This window comes from Rhinichthys klamathensis, unplaced genomic scaffold, assembly GCF_029890125.1.
Source record: "Rhinichthys klamathensis goyatoka isolate OS25496 unplaced genomic scaffold, OSU_Roscu_1.1 h1tg000092l_1, whole genome shotgun sequence".
In the NCBI taxonomy this organism is placed as follows: Eukaryota; Metazoa; Chordata; class Actinopteri; order Cypriniformes; family Leuciscidae; genus Rhinichthys; species Rhinichthys klamathensis.
The window spans coordinates 1,271,246-1,294,799 of record NW_026606631.1 but is presented as its reverse complement, the minus strand read 5'-3'; the positions used below and the strand labels follow the sequence as shown (position 1 = coordinate 1,294,799).

The following is a 23,554-nucleotide window of genomic DNA, read 5'->3' as shown; positions in this document are numbered from 1 at the left end:
TGTGTGTGAAAATCCCAGTAGATCAGCAGTTTCTGAAATACTCAGACCAGCCCGTCTTGCACCAACAACCAAACGTTCAAAGTCACTTAAATCACCTTTCTTCCCCATTATGATGAACTTCAGCAGATCGTCTTGACTATACAAGCCGAAATGCATTAAGTTGCTGCATGTGATTGGCCGATTAGATACTTCCGTTAATAAGCAGTTGATCAGGTGATCTAATAAAGTGGCCAGAGAGTGTATCGCTGCGTATGAATATGCCTACTTCTATACTATATAGTAAACGAAAAATAGTGTGTGAGCCGAGTAGTATGTCCGAATTCATAGTATTCATAAATCAGTAGGCGAAAAGTATATGACTTACTACTTCCAGCAAAAATGTTCTTAAGTGCTCATTCGATGGACACATTACTATCCCATGAAGCCACAGGAGAGGATTTGCAAATGAAAGTGAAGCAACGCAACTGAGGAACGGTATATGTCACATGACAATAACAACATGGCGGAAATATACGTCGAAATTTCATTCATACACACATTCATACTATAATAGAACGTACTTTTCTAATGGTCACAAAGTAAGTCTCAAACCAAATGTAGTACTTACTATATAGTATGCGATATCGGACGAAGCGTGTATCTTTCTTGCTTCTTGCTACTTTTCAGCAAAGCCCTTATGAAATCTGGCTGCCTGGTTGCCAGTATGACGAACCAATTCAATAGAATGAATAGGACTTTCCAACTCCACATATGAGAGAAACTTTCCAACTTTACATGAGATAGAGAACCGGTAAATTTCTTTCGGTAAATTCACTAGGACGAATCAGACTTTCCATCTCTTCATCTAGGGCCATTTAAGATAAATCGATTCAATGGAATGAATCAGACTTTTCAACGTGACAGATAAGCATGCTTGATTCTTGCCTCAACTCGTAATGCTACTGTACGTACTTAATACAATTTGACATAAAACTGCTTTTTATCTTCTTACACTGATCTTAGATCAGTTGTAGAAGCGTGCTGTGGCTTGGATTCAGGTAGAAGAAGCTGGTACAGGTTCAGTGTGTGAACAGAAGGAGAGTGTGATTAATTGAAGGATCAGCGGCAAACAGGGAAACCCATTATAGCCCATCTGTAAGCATTTAAGAGCTGGAGTCAACAGAGATGCTGGGAGCCTCTTTTGCTTTATTTCTCATGCTCACTGGCCAGCTCTTCTACACTGAGAACAAGCGAGACTTCAGGCCTTAAAATCCATGATTAATGAATCTTTTGATTGTTTGTTTGCCAATGGACTTTAGTTTTCATTTCAAGTCTTGTATTCTATGTGATATAAATGCATTTTTACACTTTTAGAATTTATATTTAGTGCCACTTTTCCTGTTGTTATACCAGTACTGTTTGTGTGTTAGCTGTCCTTAACAGCGAACAACATTTGAGAACAGCATGAAAACATGGGCAGAAGAAAAGAGAGTTGTAGGTCGGTCTTCTGTGGTGCAGAAATCAGAAGTTATTGTCACTGATGCCTGTGGAGAACTTAAATATGATTCATTTAAGTAAGAAAAGAAAAATGAGAATGATGAAATATATACCAGTCATACCAGGGAACATAACAAATATTCACACTTCATATTTCTGATGTTTGTTTCCCAGAGATCCTTTTGTTGTGCTGAAATAATATTGTAAACACGGCATGAAATGATCTATAAGGCAGGGATTTTCAAACTGTGGTTCGTGGACCTCCAGGTAGATGCAAGGGGTCCATGAAAAATTTAGAGAGAGAAAAATATAAATAATACCAAAAAGAAATACAAAAGAAAAACTGAATAGGCCTAAAACTGTTTGTATGGTGATTTTCTGTAAAGCTTCTTTGGAACAATATTCATTATGAAAACTGCTTTACAGATAAAAAGGTTTTAAAATGTTTCTCTTATATAACCCAAATCTAATGGGTGGAAAATAACAAAATTCTGTAATGCTCAACTCAATACAAAGCAAATATTTTCCAGATCCTACTATAATCATTTGTTTTGGCATTTGTTTTGGCTTTCAAATGGACGTCAATCATTTAATTTAAGAAATAACGTGTCTTTATATCGCACTTAATATTGTTCACACACTGTATAAATAATTCTTTATAATATTTAGTTGACTTTATAGTTTAGGAAGTGGGTCGCTTGCATAGGATCATCATATTTTGAGTTTCTTAGTATATTTCCCATATTGTAAAGAGTGTTGAAGGAACTCAGCCACAGCCAGAGCTTGTTCCTTTTCACGTCATGTTATTAGATTAGTGAACAGAAACTGATTTATGTGGCATGTCAATTTAGCCCCAGTTTGTTTATTATACATTGCTGGGTCAGGTTTAAGTGAATTTCTGTGTGTGACAGTCTGTTTGTAAATACAAAGGCTGAACGGACAGTAATGGGCACAAATATGACACCTGATACGTTTCAGCCGTGCACACGTGGGAGAATGATTGATCATACAGACCACAACACATTCTCTGGCTGTTGTAGCAGCTTTATATGGCTTGCAGCAATACATACCATCGCACACACACATATACCAGCTTGAATTTATACATCCTTTGGGACACACATGCATTGCATGGACAAATAAGTAAATGCAACAGTATACCGCCACCTTCTGGGCATTTAAAGATCACTGCATTTTACTTGTCATTGAATTTCACACATCACGCTTGTGTCTGAAAACGTCACATAAATTACCAACACATTCTCATCCTTTGGCGTCATATAGGTGACGCCATATGACATTTCGTCGAAATCTTACACACATGGCATCCTTTAGCGTCAATATAACACGCACTGTTATGGGTAGGTTTAGGTCTGGGGTCGGGTTACGGTTATGACGCCTTGGGATCTGCGTCTCATATTGACGCTAAAGGATGCCATGTGCGTCGGATTTCGACGAAATGTCAAAAGCGTCACATGTATGACGCCTTGGGATGAGAACGGGCTGAAATTACCCAGATATGTACCTTTACATTTTGATTAGGCATGCATTTCCCCCTTAAAAGAAGTGGTACCTTAGAAGATTATATTATGGCACAATCCCAGACAGCAACATAGTGTCGGCCCAGATCCGGCCCACATCTGGTACATGTTGAATTCACATGTACCACACTATGTTGCTGTCTGAGATGGTACTGAATAAATAGCACATTCATGTATCATGTTATTTACAAGGTATTTCAAGGTGCTTCCAATAATATAATGGTATTTTTAGGGTACATGTTCAAAAAAGTATGATATTAGCATGGTATAAAAGAACGTAATGTCTTAGTACTTTTTTGGTAATCCAAAACAAAGCATTGTGGATTGTTTTGGACCTCATTCATGCTGATCAATTGAAGTATAGGCTAACAATAAACTAAGATTATACACATTCTGAGAGAAAAATAGGGAGTCTGCTTGTCTAAGCTAACAATGCTAAGGTGCTAATGTGCAGTTGCTAAATGGTTCTGAGCGTTATTAGTGTGTTGCTATGCGGTTACTGTGCTATTCAGGGGTGCGTTTCCGTTTCCCAAAACCATACTTTGTTGGTTGCAATGCAATTTCCCATTGCCAACCAACTAAGTTGCTAACAGGTTAGCAACTATGGTTTTAGGAAACGTACCCCAGGGTGGTTGATACATACTGTAGATACTGGCTAATTTTATGTGAAATATGATAACTTAGAAAATACTAACAAGTTTTCTTAACAAGCTGCGCTTAACATTGTCTGTAGCATAGTGTGAGTACTTTATTGAATGTGTCTGAAATCGCTCGCGTACTCTACGAGTAGGTACTTCTTTTGAATAAGTAATTACTTTGCAACTGTTCTAAACTGTTTCTAAAATATGTTCTATAGTATGAATGTAATCTAAACGGTCCACAGTCTTCATATTGTCATTGTCATCCATCAGATGCCCACTTCCGAATCTTATTGGAAGTAATGAGTTATCCGGGTAGTTTTTGCCTATACTGTTTAATAAATACTGTAAATTTAGACATACTGCTCTTTCACAGCCTACTGTATAGTAGGGAAGTATGCATATTTGGATGCAGCCATTGTCTTGAGATGCTAATGTTAAGACTAACATTGTTTGCAGTCAAACGGAGAAGTTGGGGGTGTTTCAGATAATTAAGTTTGCTGTGTCTAAATAATTACAGGTTGTGTGCTACACTGAGGAAACAACTAGAAAACACTACAATAAAATCAACTGGAGTCGTTAATTAGCCCCTAATCACATCTCAAATCACTATGTTGCCTTTGTTTCTCAACACCTTAGACCCGCCTTCCTCCGCTGAAATCTGATTGGTTCTCACTGTTGATTGACAGTTCAGCCTAGCCTTTCTTTGAATACATTTTCTAGAGGCTTGAAAAGGAAAGGAATGTTTGATGTTTCAGTATAGTGTGTGTATACTGTCCATGGTGTAGTTCCCTTGTTTGGTCTTTCGTGTGGGTCGTCCAAAAAGAAGCATTTGATATAATTGCTCTTGGGCTCAGTCCTGTTTTAAATCTGAGCAGTGTGTAAGCATGTTCTGGCACTGATATAGCCCAGTGTCCACATGCAGGGAGACATTTTACTGTATTACATTTTATCAAGTTGTAATCTGTGACCAAATTGAAGGGCACTGATCAGGGAGTCGTCTATTTTAAGAGCTGTATCAATTGCAAAATCATACCAGTGCACTGAAATGGTCGCTCCCTAAAAAGTCCCACAATGCACCGTGAAAAGCAGGGAGCATCAAAGCTCAATTATGTTCCCTTAACAGAAGTTCTGAAGCACGAAACACACGTAATGTGAGCCAACTCACTACACATAATGACAAGCGTTAGATGTTTTTTTATTTTTTTATCAGGCTTCAAACCATTATTTCAGCATAAACATTCATCGTTAGACAGGTAAAGAACATAATCTTGCTAACATTTATAATTTATGTACGGCTGAAATGTTGCACGGAAATGTAACAAGCAAAGTATTTATCATAACGTACTTTAAATAACATTACAAAATAACGTTCAGAATGATATCAGTTCAGCTGTTGTTCACAGATATGTTGTACAATGAGGATGCTGTCCTGTACTTATACCAGTGCCTGAATCCACGTACACATAATACACTGATTCACGACCTAGGAAGCTGATTGAGAAGCACCCAAGCATTCCCTCAGGACTTTCCCATGGGTTTTAAGAATGTCTGTTTGTGTTTAATAAGGTCTGTGATTAACTTGAAGAGACTAACATGAATTTTGAAGCCACTGCATTTTTAAAAAATGTTATGCGTTTACATGCTTGACAAATCAGACAACCATTATAGTCTAGTTCTTATACTGTAGCAACGTTAGCATCTTATAAAATATATTTGAAATACAGAATCACTGTGTAATTACGTGGTATTTACATAGACCTTATTTTACTTATAAATCAATACAATTGAGGGATTCCTGCGTGGAGGAAAGGAGACAGTGAAGGATGGAGGATAGATGGAGGAGAAGTGTGTGTGATTACGGCAGATGTGTTTCTGCAGATGTCTCTATTCCCGCTGCTTCTGACTCGCTCCACACACGCACAGAAAGATTGATTGAAAGCAGTGGTTTGGACAGACTCTCGCTGGGTCGTGCGGGTAATGGCTGCCTGTGACCCATCATAACCTCACTGCTCCTCACACACACATACGATAACACTGCACACCACAGAACCAGGCATGTTTGAGACAGGCTAACATGAGACTGTACACTTACATGGTACAGTACTGTGGTCATACCATAGTATATGGATGGAATCAGATGGTAATGCCATGGTAATTCATAATTTTATTAAAATCATATACTGAACAATAATAAAAAACAGTTCTTTTAAAACATGTTTTAATTATAAATAAAAATATATACATAAATTATAACATTGGTCAAACTTATGTATGCAGATACATACCATGGTTGTTACAAACTGCTCCGAGACTTGGGTGGAAGATCCAAATGCAGAGAATCAAAACAAAAAATGTTGTGCCATAGTAATACCAATGTTTTCCATTTACCATAACGATGTTTCTTTGCATACGCACCATAGTAAGATCATTTTTGGACATATATCACAAAAATACCATGTTTTTGGACATGTATCAAAGTAATGCCATGTCTTTTAGACATTAACCCTGGTAATACCTGTCACGATCTCACCTGTCACTTCAGCACTACGTTTCCCATCATCCTCTCTGGCTCTGACCTGCAGGCTATCACCTTCATCAGCAGCACCACCTCGTCTTCCCTCATTGTCCAGTCTCGCTCTTATGTAGTGGACTTTCTTGATCTCCTCCGTATTTCTCCAGTGATTATCTCCAGTGTGTGTTCCCTTTCCTCGTGTCTCCAACGTTCCTGTCTGTTTGCCTACAAGATCAAGATTACCTTCATACTTACCAGTCGCAACGAGGTGTGTGTTTCCATCTGCCATCCTGCATCTGTCATCCACGATCTCCTGCACCTGCAAAAAGGAAAGTTCTGTTATCAAGCTATTTCCGCTCAACCACGTATATCTGCGCTGTATACTCACCCATCCCTGCCCTGTTGCTCTGTGCTGGCGATAAATACTTCCGGTAACGTCATCTTCTGAGTCTACACATAGTTACAAACCATGTTGTTTTTTGGATATTCACTGTTGTAATATTGTGGTTTTTGCATATGCACCACAGTAATACAATGTTTTGGATATATGTATTACCATATTTTGGGTGGGACACTTCAAAGTAATACCATATTTTTCTGGACACATTAAAATCTTGGTTTCTGGAAATGGCACCATGGTAATACCTAGTTTATACATGGATCACAATAATAAAAAATGTTTTGGATGTGTAACACCGTAATACCATATATATATATATATATTATTTTATTTATTTAGTATTATCATTTTTTTGTGTACCATGGTAATACAATAGTAGGCCTATACTTAAATGGCGTGAACCATGGTATTGTCATTGTGTTCTAGAAAAGCACTTTGGAATACCATCTAAATACCATGGTACATTAATATCAGTACATAATCAATGTCTGATTTACCACGGTACTGCTCCAGTATTTCATATGAGAATCATTAAATTTAGCAACTATACACTCACTTTCACTACTAAAAAATACACACACACACACACCGACAGCAGAGAGAATGTTATTTTGGTAGGGGTTCACTAACATTTTCCCACCGGGAATAATAAAATCTGATTAGAGTTAAAACAGTCAGTCCAGACTGCCCGCCTCACCAGCTGTCCCGCCGAACATGGGCGTCTGTCATCCGTGAGTTTGAACGAAAAAGATGGTGGGATGGAGGAAAGGTCACAGAGGAGGAGGGGACGATCAGAGGGATAAGGTTGGTGAGGGAGAGTAGGAGGAAAGGCCAGACTGAGATCCAGGCCGGGAACACTTGACCTTTACCTCCCACATGTGTCAGTGGCAGAGATGGGGCGCTGGTGTGGTCATACTCATCTCCCCCTAAGAGACAGAAGCACTTTCACTCTAACCGCCTCAATTAACCTTGATCGCAAGGTCTCGCTTTCTACTGTACATTAAATTGTCTCCCTAGGAGGGATGCACCCCAACCTGTCAAGTATGTGAGTGATTAATAAACCCCTTTTTTAGATCATACACACTTTATTTTACCTTACATATATGCATATATATATAAAAATCTGAATACAAATGTTGATGTTTTAATGAAACTTAAAGATATGCAATTTATAAGAAAATAAAACATAATATAAGCTATAATTAATATATATATTTCTAATATAATTTACAACATGGTTAAACTATAGTTTCACTTTATTTTGATGATCCCTTTAACACATTCTGTTGAATATAAGTAACGTCGTGCCGATATGTCTACTAACTCACTAGAGAGTATTTTAGTAGAGTATTAGTACGGTAGGGTTAGAATAAGTTGACGTGTAGTTGCAAAGTTACTCATAGTCAACTGAATGTTCAAAATGAACCATCAAAATAAAGTGTTAACAAAACTATTAAAATATTTTAATTGTTACGAGAAATATTCTAAAAAGTACACTGTAAATACAGTATTTTGTAGTACCGCTTTTCATCCCAAACCACCAAATAATGATAGTAGGGGGTAATCATTAAAGTATTGGTTTCAAGAAGGCGGTGGGACTCGAGAGAAGCCGCGGCTCGTCTGTAAGGGCAGGTGCGCAGAGAGACACACCAAAATATTCATCCAAAACATAGACCTCTATAAACTGAATCAATAATAAATTGTAAATGTGTTCAGCATTCTGTAACAAATATTTTCCGATTTTCGAGACTACTTTAAGTTGTAATGTGAGAAGGATAAATAAAAAACGATTTCAAACCGCTTTAGCTATGTGTATATTAGTCTGCATCAGGTCAGTAACTAGTTGGCACGTCTGTTCTTCATATCAAATTAATGAAAGTTTAATCGTGGTAATGTGAATACCCTTAATATAGTTCTGTTGTTTGTTTTATGTCTGTTCTGCGAATAGAAATTACTTTCTTTTGCTGACCAGAATTCTTCCACACAACTCAACCAATCACAACACACTGGGCCAGCTAACCAATTACAGCACATTTCATATTTCGGAAGGAGGGGCTTCATTAAAACAGTAACTAGCGCTGCATTCGAGACAGACTGGGGGAGAGAGGTGCTGTAGTAATGTAAAATATGTGAAAGATGATGTGTGTTTTGAACAATCAAGCATGAAAGCATATTCTAGTACACTCCAAAAACAAAATCAAGACTTCGTAAAAGGGCATAATAGGACTCCTTTAAACTTTTAAAACCAAAGCATTAAAAATAATACTTGCCTTGATTTACAGGCAGATTAGCGCAGAACAGAGATCACCCTATTTAACATGCTGGTTTATCCTATAGGCAATTAGGTTTTGATGTCCAGTCAGTTAAATGTCACAGTGTACAGTTCTCCTCTCAGCCTACTTGTCGTTGCTGTTCAGGAAAAGCAAAGCATTGACACTTGCTGTACCAAGAGAGTGTCGGTCCTCCAGAGCACGTCAAGACACACTGAAAACACTCGCAACTAACGCTGGTGGCTGAAACACACAGAAGTTGCTGGGTCATCCACATCCTCCCACTGGCTGAACTTCACCGACGGACCAGCCGCCGCGGCACAATCTCTGGCTGGGATGGTAATATCTGGAATGGGAGAGTCCGTGTCTGTTGGACTGGGAAGGCTGTCCAACTCGCTCCGGTATATTTGGTATATTTTGGTATGTTTGGTAACACTTTGGTATATTTCATCTCTCTCCTCGTTTGTGAACATGCGTAGCTGCTTAGACTTAGGCCACAAGAGCACAGCAAGCTTTGCATGGTGGTCGAGTGCAGTTCGTTCACTCAGAAGGGCTTTGGCTCTGCATTTCAGAATCTCAGGTGCTTTGGGACGGCCGGCGTAACCACACAGTGCTCAAGCAGGGTCGATTTCCATAAAGCCAGCAGACGGATTGTAGGATAGTTCAACACGCTCAGTGCCTCACTTGCCATTTTGAATGGGGTCAAAAATTGAACTAGCATTTGAAGAATATCTTTTGACTAATTTTGTGTATTTCTCCTCCTGTCATAAGAAGTCTTTGCACATCCTCGAAAGCATCGAGTACTGATTCCAACATTGCGAGGTTAGTGTTCCAGCGAGTCTCACATTTCTGTTTGAGGGTGTGTATCAGGCGGAGCTGCAAATACATGTTCTCACAGGCTGTGATTAATCTTCCTCCTCCTCATCAATTCCCTTCTTGAAAGTGTGTTTCAGCAGTGTTGAGAATGTGTGCATTACAGCTTCTGTGTTTCCAGTTGCTGCGCCTTGATCGCTAACAAACACAAGTTTGTCCATTTCAACCTGTGACAGTCTGAAGTCATGCAACTGTTTCAACAGTTCAGTTTTTATGTCTGCGGCCGTTGAGTAAAATGGAGAATCTCTGGTGCAAATTACCCGGCTCTGAAACATTCAGTCTTCATCTATGAAGTGGAGTGTGATGCATGTGTAGATGACCTTTCGAAAATTAAATTATCAGTCCACATGTCAGTGGAGGCTCCACAAAGCAAATGCCTTAACAATAGCATGCTTGACTTCAAGTAAAAGCTCTTGTTTTAAGGCAACGCACCTCTCCAAAGTGGCATGAGAAACAGTGACTCCCGAGGGAAGAAGTTCTTTGACATCACAATGGCCGTGCGTAGCTCCAATCTCCACCAATCTCTACCAATCTCCACCAATCTCCACCAATCTCCACCAATCTCTACCAATCTCCACCAATCTCTACCAATCTCTGTGCTGACTGACAAAACGCGCTTGTTTCAAACATTATGGTCTGAGATCTTTGGTTCAGACTCGAATGCGATTTTCAAGAGTTGTCTTTTTATACTGGGCAGGTACTTCACTGCTCCTTCACACAAACAAATGGAGCTTTGCATCGGTTTGTTGTGCCGACATGATCTCTGGTGCTTCAGCAAATGGGACAGCTGAATCAAATCTTAAAATGGTATTGCAGTGCATTTAACTGCACCAGTCTTTTTTCCTTCCTTATCAACAATGATCACAAAAGTTGCCCACACCGATGACGACCCTAGATGTTTCAATTCTACATATTCGTTTTCCCTCACCTTTTTCGCGATGTCTGTTATCGCCCCATGCTTTTCTGACACTTAATATTGATTGACAGACCTGGTTTAACGAAAATTCAAATACTTGCTTTTAGTCATCCATCCAGCCACATAAACAGCGCACTAGTTCTTGGCAAAGGGAGGGGGTTGGTAATGTGGAGCAACTGAGTCTAAATCAAAAGCAATACTCCATTGCACCACTATAAAAAACACTTGCTGCCTTACATGTTTAAGTACAATCAACTTGGATGTTTAAGTCATTTCAACTTATATTACATTAAACTGACTTAAAACAAGAGTTGAATCTTGTATAAATTAAAGAAAGTTGAACATTAGTTATCTTATTTTGAGTTAAAGCAATGTAAAAACATGTGTTGTCTGAACCCTGAACAAGAATTAAGGAGTAAAAATCACATAATCGGACACAGTGACTATCGTAACAGACAAAAATATCGCGTAGTCTGAACCTGGCATGGGAGTAGATTACGCGGGGGACGGGGGGGACGTGTCCCCCCCCCCCACACACACACTTTTTATAAAATGTAAATTCGTCCCCCGCACTTTTTCATAGGGCAAGTGTGTATACAACAAGCTGAGGTTTTCGCGGGTGTGTGTAGCCTACATCGAAATTTAAAATCCAAAGAGTCAAGGATAGTCTATCTACATACGTGACTTTCACGTTTCTATGGTCATTCACTCGTGCATTAGCCTACGACACGCCCATGCTCGCACCGGCGCCGAATCCATCAGTATCAGTTCAAAACGGCAAAAACTCTTCACTCGTTTTTCACGAAAAAGTCAAGCACTGTAAGTAAGTTGTCATGTGGTATCCGAATTGTGTTGCACAATGATGAATAACTCTGCCTATTTCTCTTGTGGAATTAAGAAGTCTTGTTGTAAATTGAAAATATTCACTACCCGCAAAAACGTGCACTAATACTATTTTCAATCTTTTTTTATTCGTAATGTCTTTTATTTTCACAGATATGTTATCAAAGCCCTTCAAATTAGAATAAACATGGTGATTGTTAATGCTGAATTTGTATGTTCATGCAATAACAGCCACGATCTGCTTGAATCAGGCAGCGTTGTAACATTTACATGATGTTTACCATAATTCGGTAACACTTTACATTTAGATAAAAAAGTTATAGACAAACTTTAAGTTCTCTTGAAAAAGCCTAACTAGAAAGTTTTAAGTAGTTTTAAAAGCTTGAAGTTTGAAGGTTTTCAATTGGAAAGTTTAGTAAGACAGACATTGTTTAGGCTTTTAAGGAAATTTAATTTAGCCAAAAGAAGAACTTTTATTCTAAGTAACCTAAATGTTATTTTTAAATCAGTCTACTTCAGTGTGATATTTAACCATATTATCATGTTTAACACTGATAATTTTAATAATTGTAATGCGATGATCAAATATAAATCAGAGAATATCATATGTTTGGGCGGTTGACGGGTGGATTATTTATTTTTAACAGTGGATTCGGGGGACTCAAAGTGCACCAGATTAATGAATTTATCTTTAAAAATTACAAAATTTTCTTCTGGGGGGGCATGCCCCCGGACCCCCCTAGAAGTACCGAGATCCACCTACAAAAATAATGTGGGTAACACAGTAGGCTATATGGTGATCTACGAAAAATAAACATTTTATTATCTAATTCAAATACATGGTTGGGATTTTACCACCTCCGCCTCGTTTTCAACCAAAAACCCTGCATGTGCAATATAAAGTAGGCAACTGAACATCTGCATTTCTTTCTTTCTGTTTTATTGCTTTAAAAATAAATTGCATATTAAACCAATTAAGCAAAAACCTGTCAACAAAAGTCTGAAGAAAAAAACTTTACTTTCTGTCCCCCTCACTTTTGAAATGATGGCTACGCCCCTGGAAACCTGGCATATGACACACTGATCTGACAAAACCCAGTCTTTTGCCAGTGTTACAGTTAGCTTTTGGTTAGGGAAGGTTTTCAAAACAATACTCTAAAAGGGACTTTTACGGGGGGAAAAATTGTATACGTTATTTTGTTTTTTGTTAAAAAAAATAATAAAAAAAATGATTTGGTTCTCAAAAAACTAAATGTTCAGGACATGTTCTGTGTTTGCTGGGATGATAGTACCTCGGCCAATAGAGGCAAAAAAGGGATACGTTTTTCCTTTGAGTTTTCCGCGTACTTTGTCAAAACGATCCCCATTCACACGGATCTGTGAAAACGACTAAAAACGCTGCATTCTGCTGCCAGGCCATTAGATGGCGATGAAACACTATAGATTAAACACGTAATACGCATGTGTATGACGACCTCGTCTTCAGAGATTCGTGTTTTTTTGTTGTTTACATGGAGACCGTTTTCAAAAACTTGCACTATGAAACCCGTTTTTAAAAATGTGCGTTTTCAGGCACCCAAAACGCCGTTGTCGTGTAAAATGATCTGCCAAACGCATAAAAAAGTTTTACGTTTTTAGTTGAAAACAGTGTTGTGTAAACAGCCCCTAAATTTATTCTCTCACAGGGCACACAAACTAAGACAAAGGGCAACAATTAAGGTTGATAATCAAACCTCATTTCAACCCGAGGACTAACTACTGATTTCATAACTGATTGGAAAAAGAGTTTGATAAGGGCTTTCCCTGTGGAGCTATAATAGCAGATGACATGAAGTGCATACCACGCTGACTGACCATGGGGAGCCTGGTAGTCTTTATCAACCTCTAATTGGGGTTAATTACGCTTTAAAGTAACCTCACTGGATGCTGTAGTTATGAGATTGATGAGCCGCAGTGAGCTTTGCATGTTTGAAACAGCAAGAGTAGAGAAGGAAAAGTTGACCTTAGCCTACTTGAGGGACAGACGAGGAAAGTTGAAGCACAGAAGAAAAAGCACAGATGAAAAGAAGGCCGTCGGGACATAGTGCCACATGGAACGACAACATTTAATGATAAATGTCTTACGTGTAGCGCCTATGGTCCAACGTAGTTTGGAGCTCGAAATGAGACTTGCCGAAAGCTGTGATCTGATTATTTGCTCACTTCAACGAAGTCCATGCAACTATTGTGTTGGCGCCAGCCGAGAAGTCTCAAAACTCTGTGCAATAAGCGCACTGTGGCGGTTCGCCCTGAAGACACGAGCGAGTTCATGATGGATTGAGAGTAAACAGTGGGGAAATAAATGAATTCTTTTCTCTTGAGTTAGCAGAGCAACTCTTACGAAAACAAGTATAGGCCTACTTCAAGTTAATTTTATTAAGTATACTTTAAAAGTATATTTTAAGTACAGCCTACCTTATGTAGAAAGTATATTAATATCCATGTATTTGTAAACTTGTAAATGTAAAGTTTCAACTTGGGATTAATTGGCCCACCTTTTAGTGTATAAAAGTATAGGCCTACTTTAAGTGTAACAGACAACTAAGTTTTTAATTTGTACTGCAACTGTACTATAAGTGAACAGGTTTACTGATAGTTTACTTGTAGCACATTTTTTAGTTTATGAAAGTACACTTTGAAGTACACTCTCAGTAAACTATAGTTTAGCTATAGTTTTATACTTCAAGTATACTTGTAAATTTTCTTTAAGTGGACATAACATCATACTTATAGTTTACTATGTATATATTATTTTTGCACTTTAAGTATACTACTATGTTTCTACTTGGGTTTTTTTTAATAGCTACTTGAAGTATTCCTTTAACTGTAAGGCTACTTTAACTCTTTTCAATAAAAAACAAAATGTTTAAGGCCTATTTATGCATAATTTTTTTATCAACACTTGAATGTAGCTAAGTTTCATTAAAAAAGCAACATTTTAAACAAAAAGCTGATAAAATCATATATTTTTGTTAAAGGCGATGATAGAGAAGATCGAGTCCATCAACACCCCTTAAGCCTCAGCCGTTTCCTCTTCATGGGTTCGACATTTCATTCTGTAACGTTAGACATTTTTGAACATGAATATGCTGTTTAATGTTTGATGATTGCGTTATTTACATTTGCGTAAGCAATCCTCTATCACTTGTTTCTGCTTCTTCTTCACCTGTGTTAAAACCTGTTAACTGTCACCCCCCTTTTTTTGAATTGACATGAAAATGCACATTTCGAACATAAATGGTTGTAATTCAAGAATGCTTTGGAATATAGACGTAAGATTGGTCTTGTTTTAAAGAAGACATTTGGCAGATTTATGTAGAAGTGAAATAAATTAAGAAAGTGAAACAGAAAAAAAGTTATAGAAGTTTGAGTTTATGGAAATGTACAATGTAAAAAAAAAAATTATTCATATTTTATATAAAATATATATTTTCAAAACCTGGGCTACTCTAAAACTGCAGAAAAATCAAAGCCAAAAATCTGAACAAGTTGTGTTTCAAATTTTAGGTTGATATCTCAAAAAATGAGCTTTCAGTAAGATTTTGTTTGGGTGCAGTACCAAACTTTTTCACTAGATGACAACCAGACTCCATTAAGTCAAGTCAAGTCACATTTATTTATATAGCGCTTTTCACAATACAGATTGCATCAAAGCAGCTTCACAGTGATAACATGAAAGTAGTACAACACAGTTCAATAATATTGTTACTGCCATTACTGCCCATATAAGGGCGCCTCCATTTCCAAATGTGTTTTGAGTGATATGAACCATTATTTCCACAATTTTCATACAATTTATGAAGTATAGATCCTATTCAGAAGTAGTATGGGAAAGTTTGGCAGATTTTGATATGAATTCAACCTCTAATAAACACATACAAAGAACACGCATGTGCGTCATAGCTCGCTGCCACATCACAAATGGTGAATTTATTATTTTTTTCTTTATATTTAAAACATTTTCAGACCTTTTTTTCTAAAATAATTGAATGGATGCTATCTTTTGAACTCTTGGCATGAAAACAAACTAGGTTTCTACAATTTTTTTCATGATTTTTCATGTTCATTGCTATTTCAAAATAAAGGTCTGAACACGCCTTAGGAGTATGAAAATATTATTGTTGCAAATTGATAAATTACGGCTCCTCTGTAATTTATTTTGAAAATCAATCACCAAATATGGAAACTAGAGATTGTAAGCTTTCAAATGATATATAGTTTGTCAATATTACTTAAGGTTTTAACTAAGATATTATTGTTTTAAAAATATAATGGCAAACGTCCCACCTGTGGGACGGTGACAGTTAAGGGTAAATACTTATACTTTTTGTATACATTATACTTTTAAGTATATCTCGATCAAAAGTTCTTTTTTATTTTCTTACCTAGCAACTACAAAAAAATGAAGATTCTCAGAAATGTTGATATTATTTGATCTCCAACAGGGATCAATTATTACAGTCCTAAATGTCTAAGATATACAACGGGTTAAACTGAAATTCTAAAGAAGAAAATACTGTAAACTGAAATGGTAATTTATCCACAAAGATCTTGGTTTTGAGTTGATTCCTTTAGGAATGGCAAAAAAATACATTAGCATTCCTTAAGGTTTTTTTTTATTTATTTTTTTATTATGCAATGCCATGTCACTTGTCATGACCTGTCTGTCACAGGTATAACAGCTACAGATACAGCTACTGTATACTATTAGCTGAACACGGGGCAATTTTGTGACTAAAATATTATTTAGGCCTAATATTTGACTGAACTTGAAACTCTAAAATTGAAGGCTATTTATGAATAAACTACATAGACAAATCTGGATGAAATGGGCTTTTTTTACCACAAGATGGTGCACTTCCATTACAAAAGATATTAAAAACTGCACAGAAGGGCCTACTCTCTTTACCACTCAATAATCAGTCTGTTGTCTGTTATTATAGGTTAACCAGCTGACCTATTGACCTATTTTTGGTAATAGCCTACACATTTAGTCTAAAACTGATGGTTAATGTTTTAATATATAGGCCAATCGTGCAGGCTATAAGATAATTAGGCCTATAAAAACATTTTGTGTTCCCGTCTGCTATTTTTACAGTAGACTTCTGCTACAACTGTCCACCGACTATAATACTATAATACTATAATACTTCTCCTTTGCCTCCTCTTCCTTGTGCCGTTTCTGTTGCTGAATCCCACATGCCTGTTCAGCATGACACAGCACATTCACACACTCCTCGATAGGGATGCTGGTCACTCTTCGAGCACAACGTGTACTTAAGCAAGAGGATACTTTTAATATTTCTCTATTTTATGTATTTTTAATGCCTATGTTCATTGTATAAGGTTTGCGGTAACACTTTAGAATACTGTTCCTTCATTAATGAATAACGACACATGAACAAATGAGTAACACACTATTAACGAACTATTAAGTAACTCTGATTAATAAATTAGTAAGTAATAGCGCTCAGTTGAATGTGGTAGTTCACTATTAGCTAATCAGTAACTGCTATTTTTCATACCTATACCAGAGTACTACTAATATACAGGTTCATAATTAATGCATCATTTATAATAAAAGGTAACGGTATCCACAAGTAATGACTCAAGTGTTACTAAAGGAACTAATTATTTGGATCAGTATAAAGTGAAAATGTGATGATAACTACCTAATATTGACTGAAGTCATTGTAAGCTTTTGAGATTTTTGTAAGGTTTTGAATAGCAATTCCTTCCGATGGATGTAGTAATACTTGAGTCATTACTAATGGGTTGCAGTTACCTTATATTATACATTATGCAGTATATTATTAATTATGAATCTGTATATAGCAGTTCTTAGTCTTCAGTGAAAAATAGTAGTTAGCTAATAGTGAACTACATTCAACTGAGTGCTATTACTTACTAATTTGTTAATCAGAGTTACTTGTTAGTTAATAGTAGTTACTAGAACGTCAATAGTGTGTTACTCATTCGTTCCAGTGTAGTTATTCATAAATGAAGGAACAGTATTATAAAGTGTTACCAGGTTTGCTTTGTGTGTGTGTATATCTTGCCATTTCTGATTTATAATGCAGTGAATCGTTGGTCAGAGTTTGGGTTCACTGTCGCCTCTGCTTATGGGGACACTTAATATTCAACAATATTATTGACTGCACTGACACTATTGGAGGAGAACTGAACATTTTCTGCAGAACTGCTTTATAGAAGAAATAAACTAATTTAATAATTGATGATCTTTACAGAGTTATTGAACCGAACAGAATCGACGCTGAACTGATTTCAAATGAATAATGAGTGTTTACTGTTTTCCCTTATAGAGCTGCTTTACAGCAGAATTGAATTCTGTTTACATTATTTTCCTTGAATCACTGTAAAGCTGCTTTGAAACTATCTGTATTGTAATAAAGGTGACTTAATTATCCGATAGCACTGAACGCAATAAAGAGTAAACGTCAATTTAAAAAATACAATTACTTTATTTAATTTACTTAGTACATTTTTATTTATTTAGCATTCATTAACGTTAGATATATTAATCTATTTTATTTTATAAGATGTATTAGCTATATGTATTCAAGTGTAATTTTATTTACACCAAGAAAGGAGATTTAGGGCTTTAGTAGCCTCCAATATAAAGTATAATACAATGTGGGGGAAAAACTTGAAGCTATAAACTACAATCAAAAACATATTAAAGGGATAGTTCGGCCAAAAATGATATTTAAACCATGCATTACTCACCCTCAAGCCGTTCGAGATGCATATGTCAATCTTGTTTCAGACGAACACATTTTCAGTTATTTTAGAAAATGTCTTAGACCCTTCAGTGGATATAATGTGAAGCAATGGGGTCCACCTCCTTCAAGTCCCAAAATGTGCATATATCCTTCACAGAAGTAATCCATCCGGCTCCAGGGGGATAAACGAAGGCCTTATGAGGGTAATCCGTGCGGTTTTGTCGTAAAAATATACATATTTAAAACTTTATAAATGAAAATATCTGACTTCCGGCAACGATCGACGCACGTTCACGGGTTATGTTTTGCTCTGCTCTCTGGCTGCGCGGGCGCGTTCGTTCTACGTCACGACGCTACGTCCTACCTCGTACGCCGACTTCCATCACCCGTGGACGCGCATCGATCGTTGCCGGAAGTCAGATATTTTTATTTACAAAGTTTTAAATATCTATATTTTTACGACAAAACCGCACGGATTACCCTCATAAGGCCTTCGTTTATCCCCCCGGAGCCGGATGGATTACTTCTGTGAAGGATATATGCACATTTTGGGACTTGAAGGAGGTGGACCCCATTGCTTCACATTATATCCACTGAAGGGTCTAAGACATTTTCTAAAATAACTGAAAATGTGTTCGTCTGAAACAAGATTGACATATGCATCTCGAACGGCTTGAGGGTGAGTAATGCATGGTTTAAATATCATTTTTGGCCGAACTATCCCTTTAAGGTAAACTAGACAAGTAATTTCTAATCTGCTATTCATGTTTAATTAAATATTTGTATTAGGCTATCATGTTTACAAAGCAAAAAAAAAATGTAACAAGTGCACTTGTGGTTATTTTATTTTCCATTCTTCAATATGTTTAGTAGATTAAGCAACGCGCACTAGAGTAATGAAACCGCTAAGCCACATCCTCTTCATGACGTTTCCTCAGATGGACGTGACTTCAGCCACGGGACGCAAAGCCACGCCCATCTCATTCATATGCAAATGAGGCCGCTGTAGGAGGGCGTTCCGCGCTTTATAAGCTGCGCGCGCAGCCTCTTCCTCTCACAGCAGCACCAGTGCGGAGTTACTGCCCAGTCTACACTGCATTTCACTGTCAAATAACAGCATCTACAGGTAAGACACACACGAACAATAGTTACTAATATAAAGCACATTAAATAAAAGAAAGTTATAGTCTTAAAAGCACATATTTTTTTTCTACAATGTATAGTTAAAATTCTCTTGAATCTATGTTTGGCATTCTTCTTCTATCATTAGGATGTAAAATGAGTCACATCTGTTCCACGCTTATATATGATTGAACTCTGCTGATCGCGCATGTCCTGATGAAAGCACCGTTTGCCCTTGCTGTCTGTGATGATGTTACATAATCGTCGTTGCACAATGATTCAATGATCATGAATACAACAGTTTACCAATAAACCTGCATTTTTCACTTATTGGGAACTCAAATACGACTTGTTGCTGCTTGTTTCAAAATGATAAGCTTATGATCAGTTATTGATGTTTAATCAAATTCTCTTTCATGCAGTGATAATTTACGAGCATTTTAATGTATACTGGAGGAAATGCCTGAGTTTTGTTCATGTTTGGTCTGTTATTGTGCTCGCTGCGTCACTGGCGTCGACGCGCTTCCTGACAGATCATCATCAGATGCACGCATAGGGATGCACGTTATGTTCATAATGTTCATGCACTTTTTGCTTCCTTATATGCAAAGGATTCTGGTACTTGTGTTTTTTAGGGTACATTTAGTCCGGATGCTTTACATAAAAGTCCCGATTCGCACAATTTGTGCACGAGATGAGTCAGTATTTCATTCAGCTCGTGTAGAATTGCCATATTTATGTCATCGATATGATTCGCCCTTGTTGCGTCATCTTTACACCGGCCTCTAACGGGGAAATTAATTTTAATTATTGTATTAAAGTAATGAGACTACTGAAAATCGTCATTGGGAATAATGAGAAGTAAAACATCCGGACACATTACGGTAATGAAATTAATCAAATAATATCTTAATTGTTCGAAAATAGGCTCTATTTTCGTTTAAGAAGAAAAAAAGTGTGTGTGTGTGTATATATATAAACCCGGACGATAATACCAACTGTATTTATTATTATAAATAAATATATGCTAATTTACTCCATTCATCAGTGCATGTTCGACAAGACCTCTGTGACAGGCATAAATCATTCAGATGTTTCTGTTTTATAGTGATGGTTAGTGACGATCTGAGGATAAATGACTATAACCGACATTAGAAATCATATTTGAAGTGCGTGTACTTGGACTGCATATGTTGAATGACCGGTTTAAATCATGAGAAAGGGGCTCTTCAGGTGATTTGTTCCTCCTCTTCATTAATTCCTCTACGTGCCTCTGTGCACACAACACTGCAGCGGGAGGGGGAGGGGGGTGCACTTGTCAAGAAGATAAAATGGCCACTCCAACCTGTCCTGGAGATCCCCGGCACATTTTGAATGTGTCAATGAGGGAGACCCCAGGACAGGTTTGGGAAGCACTGCCTTGGACTACTCTGACTGATCATTTACATGATGACACAATGTCGTTGTTTTAAAATGGCTTCTTATTCGAAGCAATTCAGATTCACATTATCTATAGTTTCTCAAAGAGCTTTGACTCTAAAAGCATATGAATGATGCATTTAAAAGCCGGCGTGACCGATGAGACTCTGTCCCCTGTAGCTGAAGATGGCCTCCACAAAGGAGAAACTCATTGCTCATGTGAGTAAGGAACAGCCCGCAGGGCCCACGAACAAGGTGACGGTGGTCGGAGTGGGAATGGTGGGAATGGCCGCCGCCATCAGCATCCTCCTCAAGGTCAGTGAGGTCACGCACTGGATACACACTCATCACTAGAGTATTAGATCACTGACAACACTCATGCTTTGCCATTTAGAAAGTTTAAAATAAAATTGCAAATAATTTATTTTGAAATAGAAATAAATTATTTCGAAGTTATTTTTAAAATAAACTAAGTAAAGACCTTTTTAAATGACAAATGTATTTTAAAATAAAGGAAGAAATTATTAAATTGGACCTTTTTTTAAATGATCTCTAAATGACACATTTATTTTTAAATAAATGAAGAAATTATTAATTTATTTAAAAATAAATGAGATAAAATTGGACCTTTTTACATTATCTAAATGACACATTTATTTTAAAATCTAGTGAAATTGGAAAAAAAAATATTTAAATGATACATTTATTTTTAAATAAATGAAGAAATTATTTTTTAAATGAATGTAGTTAAATTTGACCTTTTTAAATAGTTTATTTGAAAATAAATGTGTCATTTAGATGGAGTAAAATTGGGCTTTTTAAAAGAACAACTTTTATTATTGTAATGAAAAAGGACAGAAATGTGCCTTGTGTTATGCACACTCTCGATGAACTATTCCTCTATTGTGAGCAGCCCTCACAACATTTCACAATATGGCTCCCTCATCATTTCCTGTCATGTCTTGTCACGTGGTGAGAGTGGAAAAAGACTTTTTCACTGATATGACTACTGTATATTAAACTCATATCATTTGTATTGAAATCTTGAATAAAAGTTTGTTTTATGAGGTAAACAATAATTATGTGCAAATAATTAAGAAGTTTGGACAGTTTGTGCAGGTCCAATATAAACCAAATGCTACAGTATGTTGTGTCCACTTTTTCTACCTCCTATGTGAACAACAACAAAAAACTCCCATATCTTCCTTGAACCATCAGGAATGTGCTCATGTTTTTCTCTCCTGAATCCTCAATGGGGGGTAAAGCTGCTGCGGCTCAAGTAAATAACGCTGGCTTTAAAGCTTTCCTGACCTTTGAACGTAGAGCGATTTCTGAATGAGAAGGAGGGCCTTGAACCTCTGCCAAGAATGAACATGATCCTCATATCTGGAAACTTTAAGAGTCTGCACTCTTCAGCTCTCTTCATTTTTCCATCGGTGTAAAATGCAGTTGCTGAATCTACAGGTGCAACAATCTTTAAATATTAGAAAATATAGAGGAACATAAATCAAACAGGTTCAGACTAATGACCTTAAGTAATAAAATGAATCCCTAACTCAACCTTTATCAGTCTAAGCAGCCATGTAAGGTGTGTAGGAGCGTGTTACATCGTGTGTGTGTGTGTGTGTGTGTAGGATCTGACTGATGAACTCGCCCTGGTGGACGTGATGGAAGATAAGCTGAAAGGAGAGGTTATGGACCTGCAGCATGGAAGCCTCTTTCTCAAGACACACAAGATCGTGGCGGATAAAGGTCAGATTTCATAATCTTCTATAATATTTTACTTCTATTTTTAAATAAATAGTATAATAAATCTTTTAATGAGGGGGAAGAGTAACATGATTGATGATAAGGAGCAGACGGCTCGATTGGTGCCGATTTGGTGATAACGTACCAATGTGGTGACCTTTTTTTAAATAAATAGTATAATAATTTTGAATCTAGAAGTAAAATATTAAAATTAAAAGCATCATTCAGGGGCTGCATCTTAATCAAAAAGGAAAGATAATTTTTTTTATCAGTTAACAACTTCTCAGACTGCTTTAACATGAAAGAAAGCGTTGTCCGTGTAAATGCCCAGACACCGCAAACAATTCGCAGCGCTGGAAGTGAACTGGTGTCGCCTCGCCTGCGTCTGGGCCAAACGGTTGTGTTTGAACACGCCACATATTGTATGGAGGCTTGTTTCCACCACTGAATAGAAAATAAAAAAGGTAATTGTGACTTTTTATCTCACAATTCTGACTTTTCTTTTTTTCCGCAATTGCCAGTTTACATCTCGCAATTCTCCGAAAATAAAGAATCGAGTGACTGCAGGCAAATGTGGCCCTAATCTCACATGTGACTCAGATCAGTTATTTTCATGACGGTGTGAACAGAATCTGATCTTTTCAATTGTGATGTGTGCCACTTCACATTTGTGGTCCTGAATTCAATACAGGTCAGATGTTTTGCAATGCGATCTCAGTCTGAACAATCACATCGGAATTCATGCGACTTTTTCGTCACACTAGATCAACATTCATCACAATTCTGCGCTCATGGGAGTCACCTCAAAGATTTTACATTCCCGAAGTTATCAAGACATTGGCTAAAGGTAGTCAGTGAAGGACAGACACAGTTCATGTGTCAGAACGCACAAGTATTACAGTTACGCTCTATTGGTGTGTTCACGTGCTATGTGCACGTGCTATTGTAAATACCAAAAGCACATGAAAATACACATGAACACCCCCTCATGTGGTATTTTCCACTGGGCA

The 23,554-nt window shown here is 37.1% G+C and overlaps 1 protein-coding gene across 3 annotated transcripts in view; it reads left to right on the top strand.

Annotated features, from left to right (window-relative positions):
* The window catches only part of ldha (lactate dehydrogenase A4), a 243,088-nt gene that overhangs the window by 212,302 nt on the left and 7,232 nt on the right, over positions 1-23,554 (top strand). The window contains exons 1-3 of one of the 3 annotated variants that reach the window (XM_056252105.1): positions 19,333-19,359; positions 20,960-21,110; positions 22,430-22,547. In XM_056252105.1, coding sequence (XP_056108080.1) covers positions 20,982-21,110; positions 22,430-22,547 — 247 coding nt within the window. In that variant the 5' untranslated portion in view covers positions 19,333-19,359; positions 20,960-20,981. Of the gene's footprint in view, positions 1-19,332; positions 19,381-20,959; positions 21,111-22,429; positions 22,548-23,554 lie in introns of those variants that run through there. The other 2 variants (XM_056252107.1, XM_056252106.1) reach the window with 2 other exon arrangements.